A 13,620-nucleotide genomic window follows, 5' to 3' on the forward strand; every position below is an offset into this window, starting at 1 on the left:
TCCCTCTGAAAATATTTTATGTTTTCTTTTTATATTATATTCTGTGTGCTCTACAACTCATTGAGTCATTCATGATGTTGGTCTTCTTAAGTGTTTGGGAATCCTAGCTGTATAAGATGGCCCTTTACCCATCTGTAGTTGCTGTGTCTGTTTACTGCAGCCTGCCTCTGTAAATCTGTGGGAGCATCTGGACGTGGTGTGGGTGGGAGTTTTTCGTTCTGGATGTGAGAATTCCAACCTCTCTCCTGAGCGGGTCAGTAGCTGCCTCCAGCACAATTCTCCCTCCTTAGCCTTAGGAAGGCTTAGCTGGTCTGAGTGCTGATCCTTAATCAGCCTCACTGCTGAAGAACACAATGCTTAGCTGAAAACGCTTTTCTCTGATCTAAAAAACTGAAGTTCTTAATATAAAGTACCTAGATAGGTTTTAGGGCTCCACAAAACCCCAGAAATTACATATAAAAGTACTTTTTCTATGTGTATTTTTCTAAGTAGAAGGTTGATAACTTTCCTAAGATAGCCAAAGGGTTCTATTACTCTAAAAATATTAAGAACCATTGCTGAAAATTTTGTAATGTAACTCTGTGGGTTGTCTGGTTTTTTTTCCCCCAAGTTGCCTGCTTTTTCTACCTTTAAAAAACAGTTTCAGCTTAATAAAAATGTTAACCACTGAAAAGCTGGTCGACCAAGATTGTATTATATTTATGATGGATAAAGTCATAAACAAATGGGCTAGAATAAGCATCTTCAAAAAAGAAAGAGAATGTCACATTTATAAAATAAGAAGAGCTGACTATAAAAGAACTTACTAGAGACCTCAGAAGTTTTAAATAACTTAAAAAATACTTCTACTTTCTTTTCATTTGCTTCTTATTTATGAGGAAATAGGCTAAACCAAAAAATGCATGAAATGGCTAAGGCAACTTACCCAAATAGTGATTATTAAAGGAAGAGACACACTATCAACTTCAGAAATAATTAATGATCAATGTTTAAAGAACATAATTTAGAACATACTACATATCTTATTAGTCTTTGTAATCCAGTATGTACCATAAAAATAAATATTCCTTGAATCAATAAAGACATGAAAGAATGAGTTAGTCTGAACATAATTTAAGAAGTATCACCTCCATAGGAAAAGTGTATAATTTTAAATGGTTCATAAAATAGAAAGATGACAGAACTAAAAAATGACGAATGTGAAAACTTAGAATATCGAAAACCAGTAAGATACCTAAGAATCCTATTGAATCAAATGCAGACTGGATCAGCTTTTCAAAAACATTATCATAAAGATGCATTTCAATACCTAAGAAGTAATGATTTTGTCATTTGTTAAAGACCTAGGAGCAAAATAATATTTTTGTCTCTACATCTTAAAATCAACAAAGAAAAGATTAACAAAGTCAAAGCGGAGAAATAAAAAGTATAAAAGAATCATATAAAAGTCCCACAAGGAAAACTCAAGAAGCTCTGGTGACTCTAACAAGAGGAGAAAAAAATGCCATAGATTATCTTTTAGGTATTTTGGGAAAAAGATGCAAACCAAATTATTTCTATTACTGCATGAAAGGTTAAATATAAGTGACTATATACTTATATTTCAGTAAGAAAAGTAGGGGCAGACGGATGAAGAACTTTCTTGACATGACAGTAAGAGCTAGTAATGTTGAAATAAGACACAAGAAAGAAAAGTTATTTCTTTACCTCTCAAATTTTTAAAATAGAAAAGTTTCAAAAGTTTAAACATTGTTTTGCCTGGAGATAGGGCTTGAACTAGATGTCTCATAATCCTTTTCAGCTCTATTACTCTGGTCTTTGGAGAAAAATATCCAACTCCCTTCAACATGGAGTTTAGAATGACTCCTGAGTTACTATGCACAGATCAAGAACTTTTTGTTCTTTAACCTGCCCTTTTTTTTTAATTAACTTATTTATTTTTAACATCTTTATTGGACTATAATTGCTTTACAATGTTGTGCTAGTTTCTGCTGTATAACAAAGTGAATCAGCTATACATATACATATATCCCCATATCCCTTCCCTCTTGTGTCTCCCTCCCACCCTCCCTATCCCACCCCTCTAGGTGGTCACAAAGCACCGAGCTGATCTCCCTGCGCTATGCAGCTCCTTCCCACTAGCTGTCTATTTTACATTTCGCTGTGTATATATGTCAGTGCTACTCTCTCACTCATCCCAGCTTACCCTTTCCCCTCCCCGAGTCCTCAAGTCCATATTCTATGACTGCGTCTTTATTTCTCTCTTGCCCCTAGGTTCATCAGAACCGTTTTTTTTCGTTTTTTGTTTTTTTTTTGATTCCATATATATGTGTTAGCATATGGTATTTGCTTTTCTCTTTATGACTTTCTTCACTCTGTATGACAAACTCTAGGTCCATCCACCTCACTACAAATAACTCAATTTTGTTTCTTTTTATCGCTGAGTAATGTTCCATTGTATATATGTGCCACATCTTCTTTATCCATTCATCTGTCGATGGACACCTAGGTTGCTTCCATGTCCAGGCTACTGTAAAGAGTGCTGCAATAAACACTGTGGTACATGACTCTTTTTGAATTATGGTTTTCTCAGGGTATATGCCGAATAGTGTGATTGCTGGGTCATATGGTAGTTCCATTTTTAGTTTTTTAAGGAACCTCCATACTGTTCTCCACAGTGGCTGTATCCATTTACATTCCCACCAACAATGCAAGACGGTTCCCTTCTCTCCACACCCTCTTCAGTATTTATTGTTTGTAGTATTTTTGATGATGGCCATTCTGACCAGTGTGAGGTGATATCTCATTGTGGTTTTGATATGTTTTTCTCTAATGATTAGTGATGTTGGGCATCTTTACATATGTTTGTTGGCAATCTGCATATCTTCTTTGGAGAAATGTCTATTTAGGTTTTCTGCCAATCTTTTTTTTTTTTTTTTTGCGGTACGCGGGCCTCTCACTGTTGTGGCCTCTCCCATTGCAGAGCACAGGCTCTGGACGCGCAGGCTCAGCGGCCATGGCTCACGGGCCCAGCCGCTCCGTGGCATGTGGGATCTTCCCGGACCGGGTCACAAACCCGTGTCCCCTGCATGGACAGGCAGGCTCTCAACCACTGCGCCACCAGGGAAGCCCTCTGCCCATCTTTGATTGGATTGTTTGTTTTTTTGAGATTGAGCTGCATGAGCTGCTTATATATTTAGAGATGAATCTTTTGTCAGTTGGTTCGTTTGCAAATATTTTCTCCCATTCTGAGGGTTGTCTTTCTGTCTTGTTTATGGTTTCCTTTGCTGTGCAAAAGCTTTTAAGTTTCATTAGGTCTCATTTGTTTTTGTTTTTATTTCTATTCTCTAGAAGGTGGGTCAAAAAGGATCTTGCTGTGATTTATGTCACAAAGTGTTCTGCCTATGTTTTCGTCTAAGAGTTTTATAGTGTCTGGCCTTACATTTAGGTCTTTAATCCATTTTGAGTTTACTTTTTTTTTTTTTGGTATGCGGGCCTCTCACTGTTGTGGCCTCTCCCGTTGCGGAGCACAGGCTCCGGACACGCAGGCTCAGCGACCATGGCTCACGGGCCCAGCCACTCCGCGGCATGTGGGATCTTCCCGAACCGGGGCACGAACCCGTGTCCCCTGCATCGGCAAGCAGACTCTCAACCACTGCGCCACCAGGGAAGCCTTGAGTTTATTTTTGTGTATGGTATTAGGAAGTGTTCTAATTCATTCTTTTACATGCAACTGTCCAGTTTTCCCAGCACCACTTACTGAAGAGGTTGTTTTTTCACCATCATATTCTCTTGCATCCTTTATCAAAGATAAGGTGACCATATGTGCATGGGTTTATCTCTGGGCTTTCTATCCTATTCCATTGATCTATATTTCTGTTTTTGTGCCAGTACCATACTGTCTTGATTACTGTAGCTTTGTAGTATAGACTGAAGTCCAGGAGCCTGATTCCTCCAGCTGCGTTTTTCTTTCTCAAGATTGCTTTGGCTATTTGGGGTCTTTTGTGTTTCCATGCAAATTGTGAAAATTTTTGTTCTAGTTCTGTGAAAAATGCCATTGGTAGTTTGAGAGGGATTGCATTGAATCTGTAGATTGCTTTGGGTAATAGAGTAATTAATAGAATCATTTTCACAATGCTGATGCTTCCAATCCGAGAACATGGTATATCTCTCCATCTATTTGTATCATCTTTAATTTCTTTCATCAGTGTCTTATAGTTTTCTGCATACAGGTCTTTTGTCCCCTTAGGTACGTTTATTCCTAGGTATTTTATTCTTTTTGTTGCAATGGTAAACGGGAATATTTCCTTAATTTATCTTTCAGATTTTTCATCAATCGTGTATAGGAATGCAAGAGATTTCTGTGCATTACTTTTGTATCCTGCTACTCTACCAAGTTCACTGATTAGCTCTAGTAGTTTCCTGGTAGCATCTTTAGGATTCTCTATGTATAGTCTCATGTCATCTGCGAACAGTGACAGTTTCACTTCTTCTTTTCCAATTTGGATGCCTTTAATTTCTTTTTCTTCCCTGATTGCTGTGGCTAAAACTTCCAAAACTATGTTGAAAAACAGTGGTGAGAGTGGGCAACCTTGTCTTGTTCCTGATCTTAGAGGAAATGCTTTCAGTGTTTCACCATTGAGAATGACGTTGGCTGTGGGTTTGTCATATATGGCCTTTATTATGTTGAGGAAAGATCCCTCTATGCCTACTTTCCAGAGGGTTTTTATCATAAATCGGTGTTGAATTTTGTCAGCTTTTTCTGCATCTATTGAGATGATGATATGGTTTTTATCCTTCAATTTGTTAATATGGTGTTATCACATTGATTGATTTGCACATATTGAGGAATCCCTGTATTCCTGGGATAAACCCCACTTGATCATGGTGTATGATCCTTTTAGTGTGCTGCTGGATTCTGTTTGCTAGTATTTTGTCGAGGATTTGTGCATCTATGTTCATCAGTGATATTGGCCTGTAGTTTTCTTTTTTTGTGACATCTCTGTATGGTTTTGGTATCAGGGTGATGATGGCCTCATAGAATGAGTTTGGGAGTGTTACCGCCTCTGCTGTATTCTGGAAGAATTTGAGAAGGGTAGGTGTTAGCTCTCCTCTAAATGTTTGATAGAATTCTCCTGGGAAGCCATCTGGTCCTGGGCTTTTGTTTGTTGGAAGATTTTTAATCCCAGTTTCAGTTTCAGTGCTTGTGATTGGTTTGTTTATATTTTCTATTTCTTCCTGGTTCAGTCTCCGAAGGTTGTGCTTTTCTAAGAATTTGTCCATTTCTTCCAGGCTGTCTATTTTATTGGCATAGAGTTGCTTGTAGTAATCTCACATGATCCTTTGTATTTCTGCAGTGTCAGCTGTTATTTCTCCTTTTTCATTTCTTATTCTGTTGGTTTGAGTCTTCTCCCTTTTTTTCTTGATGAGTCTGGCTAATGGTTTATCAATTTTGTTTATCTTCTCAAGGAACCAGCTTTTAGTTGTACTGATCTTTACTACTGTTTCCTTCGTTTCTTTTTACTTCTGATCTGATCTTTATGATTTCTTTCCTTCTTCTAACTTTGGGGTTTTTTTGTTCTTCTTTTCTAATTGCTTTAGGTGTAAGGTTAGGTTGTTTGAGATTTTTCTTGTTTCTTGAGGTAGGATAGTATTGCTATAAACTTCCCTCTTAGAACTGCTCTTGTCACATCCCACAGGTTTTCAGTCATCATGTTTTCATTGTCATTTGTTTCTAGGTATTTCTTTATTTCTTCTTTGATTTCTTCAGTGATCTCTTCGTTGTTTAGTAGTGTATGGTTTAGCCTCCATGTGTTTGTATATTTTACAGTTTTTTCCTATAATTGATATGTAGTCTCATAGATCTGTGGTCAGAAATGATACTTGATAACGATTTCAATTTGCTTAAATTTACCAAGGTTTGACTTGTGACCCAAGATATGGTCTATCCTGGAGAATGTTCCGTGAGCACTTGAGAAGAAAGTGTATTCTCTTGTTTTTGGATGGAATGTCCTATAAATATCAATTAAGTCCATCTTGTTTAATGTGTCATTTAAAGCTTATGTTTCCTTATTTATTTTCATTTTGGATGATCTGTCCATTGGTGAAAGTGGGCTGTTAAAGTCCCCTACTATGACTGTGTTCCTGTAGATCTCCTCTTTCATGGCTGTTAGCATTTGCCTTATGTATTGAGTTGCTCCTACGTTGGGTGCATAAATATTTAAAATGGTTAAATATTTTTCTTGGATTGATCCCTTGATTATTATTTAGTGTCCTTCTTTGTCTCTTGTAACAATCTTTAAGTCTATTTTGTCTGATACGAGAATTGCTACTCCAGCTTTCTTTTGATTTCCATTTGCATGGAATATCTTTTTCCATCCCCTCACTTTCAGTCTGTATGTGTCCCTAGGTCTGAAGTGGGTCTCTTGTATACAGCACATATATGGGTCTTGTTTTTGAATCCATTCAGCCACTCTATGTCTTTTGGTTGGAGCATTTAATCCATTTACATTTAAGATAATTATCAATATGTATGCTCCTACTACCATTTTCTTCATTGTTTTGGGGGTTTTTTTGTAAGTCCTTTTCTTCTCTTGTGTTTCCCACTTAGAGAAGTTCCTTTAGCATTTGTTGTAGAGCTGGTTTGGTGGTGCTGAATTCTCTTAGCTTTTGCTTGTCTGTAAAGGTTTTAATTTCTCCGTCAAAGCTGAATGAGATCCTTGCTGGGTAGAGTAATCTTGGTTGTAGGTTCTTCCCTTTCATCACTTTAAATATGTCCTGCCACTCCCTTCTGGCTTGCAGAGTGTCTGCTGAAAGATCAGCTGTTAACCTTACGGGGATTCCCTTGTATGTTATTTGTTGTTTTTCCCTTGCTTCTTTTAATATTTTTTCTTTGTACTTAATTTTTGATAGTTTGAATAATATGTGTCTCAGCATGTTTCTCTTTGGGTTTATCCTGTATGGGACTCTATGCTTCCTGGACTTGATTGACTATTTCCGTTCCCATGTTAGGGAAGTTTTCGACTATAATCTCCTCAAATATTTTCTCAGACCCTTTCTTTTTCTCTTCTTCTTCTGGGGCCCCTGTAATTCGAATGTTGGTGCATTTAATGTTGTCTCAGAGATCTCTGAGATTGTCCTCAATTCTTTTGATTCTTTTTTCTTTATTCTGCTCCCTGGCAGTTATTTCCACCATTTTATCTTCCAGGTCACTTATCCATTCTTGTGCCTCAGTCATTCTGCTATTGATCCCTTCTAGAATATTTTTAATTTCAGTTATTGTGTTTATTACTGTTTCTTTGCTCTTTAGTTCTTCTAGATCCTCGTTAAATGTTTCTTGTATTTTCTCCATTCTGCTTCCGAGATTTTGGGTCATCTTTACTGTCATTACTCTGAATTCTTTTTCAGGTAGGTTGCCTATTTCGTCTTCATTTATTTGGTCTTGTAGGTTTTTACCTTGCTCCTTCATCTGTAACATATTTTTTGCCTTTTTTTTTTTTTTTTTTTTTTTATGGGTGAGGCTATATTCCTATCTTACTTGTTGTTTGGCCTGAGGTGTCTAGCACCAGAGTTTGCAGGCAGTTGGATAGAGCCAGGTCTTGGTGCTGAGATGAGAACCTCCAGGAGGCCTCACTCTGATTAATATTCCCTGGGGTCTGAGGCTCTCTGTTAGTCCAGCGGTTAGGAACTGGAGCTCCCACCACAGGAACTCTGGCCCAACCTCTGGCCTGGGAACCAAGATCCTGCAAGCTGCATGACATGGCAAAAAAAAAAAAAAGATAAAAGAAAGAAAGAAAGAAAGCAAGGAGCAGTACAATATCAAATAATAAAAAACAAAATAAAATTAGAAAAATAAAAAATATATTAGGAAAAATAAAAATATAATTGAAACAACTGCAACAAGGTAAAATAAAACCACAACAGAAAAAAGAAAAAAAGGGGGGTGAACAAGCCAAAAGGAGAGAACAATAACAAAGTATAAGGAATAAAATAAAACTAGAAAAATAAGTTAGGAAAAATAAAAATATAAATGAATCAACAAGGTAAAACAGAAGCCCAATCTAAAAGAGGAAAAAAGGGAAAAAAAAAAAGCCTTGGCTATGGGGGCGGAGTTTAGGCAGGGGTGGAACTTAGGCAGGGGCGGGGTTTAGGGTGGAGGGGAACAAGGCGGGTGGGGGGGGACGTTTGAGCATGGGGCGAGTCCTAGGCTCAAGACACACACAGCCAGAAAAGGCCTTGGCGGCGGGGCCTAGGCAGGGTGATGTTCAAGCATGGGGCAGGGCCTCTGCTTAGGACCTGCATGGAAGGGGAGAGGCAGCTTGTCCAAAGGAGGGCCTCTGGAGTGCGGAGTTCTGGAGTTTGGAGGTAAGGCCCTGACTGAGGATGTGTGGGTGGGGTTTAGGCCCAGCGCATTTCAGGGGGTCTCTGAGTGTAGAGGTGGGGTGTAGGGTCAGGGCTTGGGCTCTGCGCAGCAAGAGGGAGGCTCCAAGGGTGGAGGATTAGGCCCAGAAGCCCAACAGGCTCCCCAGTGCCTAAGTGGACAGGGAAAGCGCTGGCCACATTCCCTTCTGTTCCTCCATGCCCCTCCCCCACCATCTCCCCCAGGGTCTCCCCCATCACCACTGGACCCCCAACCGTGATGGGTCCCGCTGGGTGTAGGAACTCCTACCCTCTCCCAGCCACCCCTCAGGGGTGCCGGACCCAGAGGTCCAGCCTTTATTTTTGCTCCCCTTCCCTCCCTCCCACTCCCTCAGGGCCCGCGTGGCTGGAGGGGGCCTTGGTGGGCAGAGGACCAGTCCTGGGATCTCAGCAGGCTCCCATGGGCCCAAGTGGGCAGGGGGAACCTGGCCACGCTCCCTTTTGAGCCTCTGCTCTCCCAGGGGTTCCCCAATTTCCCGCTTTGGCATGGGATCCCTTCCCCTCCCCCAGCCGCCCCTCAGGGACGCCAGTCCCGTCCCGCCTCCACTTCTCCCCCTTCACTCCCCCCACGCCCCACGTCCCACCCCATCACTGGGGGTCCCTCCCGCCCCTTAGGTGTCTGTGATCCCCCACTGGTGCCTTGTAGGTGCCCTAGTTGTGCAGAGACGCGAATTCTGCATCCTCCTAGTCCGCCATCTTGACTCCCGACCTGCCTGACTTCTAATGGTCAACATAATACTCCAAGACATAATTAAGACCAGCAGTGCAAATACAATAGGAAACAAAACAAACATACCTCCTGTTCTTCCATTACCAATCTGCACAACAGGTTGAAGGCTTCTTTCATTTTGTAATAAATGAGGCAAATGATAATAAATACTTGGCACTTGAAGAGATTTTTTGCTTGTTAACTCCCTCAAGAGCTTTAGGGTACCATCTGAAATACAGATGTATAATCAATCCACAGTAATACCTTACTTACAGAAGTTGCTGATGTTACAAAGATAGTGGTAAAAATTTATGAGAACTAAAAGAATTTTCTATCCTAATTTCATACTTTGGTCAATGAGATTTCTATGGACACAGGCAACCAGAGTCTCACAGAGTCATGATGATGAGAACAGTCTGAATGAAGCTAAAAAGGTTAGTCAGAGTATCATGAGAAGATAGAATGTGAACCACTCACCTTTATAATGTGTCAGAACTCAAGCCCTGGGGGACAGACTGTAAACACGCTATCCATTCATGAAAATGTAATAATAATGAGTACAACAACCACCAGTAACTTTCATTTTTTATGCTATTACATTTGACCAAAATTTCACATGGAAGATTTTTTTTTAGTTCAAGTACACTAATTTAAACAGCACAAGTTGAGAATGTTTGGTACAGTTCATAAATTTCAAATCATTTTTCAGTTTTTATGAGAGGAACCAATGAACCATTTAATATAATAGAAAACAAAACCTTGACAGGATAATCAATATTGTTTTAAAATTCCATTGAACTAGAACTTAACCTTTTAAATAAGGAAGTTAGCAGTATGGACTTGCAGCCTCAATAACAATTTTATACAGAGCAATATGAAAATTCCCTTAAAATATTCTGAATATTCAGAACCGAAAGTTCACAGAAGAAATGAAACTGGCTATCACACATGAAATTAAAGTTTAACCTCATGTAAAAGCAACAACTACAAATTACAAGACAACAATATCTACCCATCAAATTAAGTTAGCAGATTAAACAGTAATATTAAATTGTGGTGATAATGTAATAAATGTTTCAGCTATTCAGAACAGCATCAAAACCCATGGGCCTCCCTGGTGGCGCAGTGGTTGAGAGTCCGCCTGCCGATGCAGGGGATACGGGTTCGTGCCCCGGTCTGGGAGGATCCCATATGCCGCGGAGCGGCTGGGCCCGTGAGCCATGGCCGCTGGGCCTGCACATCCGGAGCCTGTGCTCCGCAACGGGAGAGGCCACAACAGTGAGAGGCCTGCATACCGCAAAAAGAAAAAAAAAAAAAAACCCTTAAAACATTCCTGCCCTATTATTCAGTAATTTCCCTTTTAGGAATTTAACTTCTATGCAATCAATAAATATTTAGTGAATTATCGGTTTTGTTCCAGCCACCATGGCATATGTTTGGAAATCAACAGTCATCAAAACACAGATTCCGTTTTTAAGAAAGTCATAATCTAATGAAAATAACTTGAGGCCTACCATAAAAGTAATTGATTTATATACAGAGATGTTCTTCACAGAGTTATAAATTGGGGGACAAAAACAACCCAGAAAAATCCTATTTGCCTATTTGTAGAAAAATATTTAATATAGTATATGATTAGCTGATATATATGTCATCAAAAATGGTATTTTAAAAGAATATTCAATGCCATAGTAAAATGCTAATAGCATAATTTCAAGAGCAAAAATAAGGCCATAAAATTATACTTCTGAAGAAAAATATGCATGGAAAAAAGACTAGAAGAAAACAAAGAATGTTAACCATTCCACAATTTTAAATGTTACTGTGCCATAATACAAATTTTATAATCAGGAGGGGAAGAAAGGGGTATGAATCTCTAAAAATAAGGTAAGGTAGTGAATCTCAAGATGAGAGGAATTAATGGTGAAAGATTATAACAGATAATGCTAAATGGAAAAGTATATTATTCTTGGAAGATTATGTAGATTTGGAGTCAACTGATTATATACATGTATCAATTTAGTCATTAGAATAAGAATAGGAAAGAAACAGAAGATGGTTGATATTCATTTCACTCAGACCAGAATTTCTCAGAGAGGGAACAAGTCAGGTACCCCCAAAAGTACCCATTATAAAACTATATCTTTTTATTTCTTGTAAGTCATATCTGAGAGTACTAATTGCTTCAAATAGCTCAAAGGTTCCCCAGAGTCCATCTGAAGTCCACATAAGTCACAACAGAAACATGCATAAACACTAAGTTAAATTTTAGTCTCATTCTAAATGTTTCTTTTAAAATATGCTGGTTCTTCACTATTGGCAATGAAATTTATACAACTGAAACTTAACTTAATATTACTCTCTTTAAATCAAATTTAGCAATTAATAAACTTGTTTTATAATTAACCACAATACAAAAAGTTTTGTATGGTGATTTTTCTCTCTGTAGAGGGTAACAAATGTTGACTGATAAGCGACTCTAGACAACTTTCAAAGAGAGTATTTCAAATAACCCATTGAAAATGTCATCTTTTCATAAAACCAAAAATATTGTCTGTACCTGAAAATTTATTCACCGTATCCTTACTTCTGTTTGTTTCTGCTCCTACACGCTTGAACTGCTGTACAATGGCATTGAGTTCGGAAGACCGCTGAGAGATTCTGTGTTCAGCTATTCGGAGACGTTCTTTTAAAGCAAGAAATTCTCGTTGATAAGCAATCAGTTTTTCTAGAAGCAAAACCAAAAGTTATCAGTATATTTCTTTAAAAAAAACCCCACTATGATCGAAACAGAATTGTAACATTAGCGATTTTTTTTTAAGATGTTGGGGGTAGGAGTTTATTAATTAATTAATTTATTTTTGCCGTGTTGGGTCTTCGTTTGTGCGAGGGCTTTTCTCTAGTTGTGGCAAGCGGGGGCCACTCTTCATCACGGTGCGCGGGCTTCTCACTATCGCGGCCTCTCTTGTTGTGGAGTACAGGCTCCAGACACAGGCTCAGTAGTTGTGGCTCATGGGCCTAGTTGCTCTGCGGCATGTGGGATCCTCCCAGACCAGGGCTCGAACCCGTGTTCCCTGCATTAGCAGGCAGATTCTCAACCACTGCGCCACCAGGGAAGCCCCAACATTAGCGATTTTAAAGTTGCATTTTTCAGAGACAGATATTCATTTATGAATTCACTGACACAGAATTGAAAATAAAAAAGAGCCCCAACTAACAAAGTGGTGGCAAAGCCACCACTAACTTAGTGCTATTAATATCTGTAAGAATATGGGTGCTTTCTAATTAGCACTTCAGAAAGTTAAAGATAGGGGGAAAAAGACAAAGTTTTTGGAATTAACACTTCAAGCATAATACCAAGATCATTTCTCAAAAGGTACAAACAACTATAAAGACTCTATTTGTATGAAGATAGAGACAAAGCATTGAAACTAATGATAATATATCTAATAATATAATGAATATAACATATTTTATAGCGTAACCACTCATTCCCATAGGCTGTTTCCTCTGTTCTTCCTATTCTGCAAAAATTTCCCTAGGCCAGACTTTGGTCAAATTCCTGATCCCTGGGCTTCCCTGGTGGCGCAGTGGTTGAGAGTCCGCCTGCCGATGCAGGGGACACGGGTTCGTGCCCCGGTCCAGGAAGATCCCACATGCTGCGGAGCGGCTGGGCCCGTGAGCCATGTCCACTGAGCCTGCGCATCCGGAGCCTGTGCTCCGCAACGGGAGAGGCCACAACAGTGAGAGGCCCGCGTACCGCAAAAAAAAAAAAAAAAAAAAAATCCTGATCCCTAACAACTCAATCAGGTAGATGTTAAGATGACCCTAAAAGTCAATTATTTGAATTTAAGAGAATCACAGGTCAGGAAAGCCTGGTCTGGGAAATAAAAGTGGATTTTATGAGGATAAACGTAGGCATTGAAGCAACAGTATGAGACAGCTCAGATACAAAGTACACAGTGAGAAGAGGCCCCAAGACAGAACTGGACACCAAAATCTACGAGAGGCAGAAAAGAAACCATGCATTTATCTTGATCAGCAGCACTGGAAGGGAGCTGAGGCTGGTAAATGGTCCGAGCAATTTCCACAACCTCATTAAACTAAGAAAAAGCAGAACAACCGTTTCAGCTTCTCTATCAAGCTAGATAATCTAAGGCTACTATTTTGACATCTAAACAAAACAAACCTTGGAAAGACTCTTTTTAATTTACATTGTAATCTCTGCTTTACTCAATCAAGGATGGAACTGTTCTGTAAAAAACAGAATTAAGAAATATAAATCTGCCTGTCTCATAAAGCTAGCCTTAAAAATAGTCAATTATATTATTCTTTGACCTTTACATAAAGGACCACAGAGTAAATACCTCTGAAGAATTCTGTGGCAGGGAAGAAAGTCTCCCCTGCTTAACTGTCATATTTCCCTGTATTGAGCAATGTATTAATAAGCAGCTCTAGTTTCCATAATTTGCTGGCTTTAGGAGGAAAGGAAG

The 13,620-nt window shown here is 39.1% G+C and overlaps 1 protein-coding gene across 2 annotated transcripts in view; it reads right to left on the reverse strand.

The window, feature by feature from the left end:
- MGAT4A (alpha-1,3-mannosyl-glycoprotein 4-beta-N-acetylglucosaminyltransferase A) overlaps positions 1-13,620 on the reverse strand; it is a 113,052-nt gene that overhangs the window by 53,824 nt on the left and 45,608 nt on the right. For both annotated transcript variants that reach the window (XM_081254365.1, XM_081254366.1), the window contains 2 exons: positions 11,688-11,855; positions 9,215-9,355 (listed from right to left, as the gene is read on the reverse strand). In XM_081254365.1, coding sequence (XP_081110491.1) covers positions 9,215-9,355; positions 11,688-11,855 — 309 coding nt within the window. The remainder of the gene's footprint in view (positions 1-9,214; positions 9,356-11,687; positions 11,856-13,620) is intronic.

Source organism: Mesoplodon bidens (assembly GCF_964165515.1).
Source record: "Mesoplodon bidens genome assembly, chromosome: 14".
Lineage (NCBI taxonomy): Eukaryota > Metazoa > Chordata > Mammalia > Artiodactyla > Ziphiidae > Mesoplodon > Mesoplodon bidens.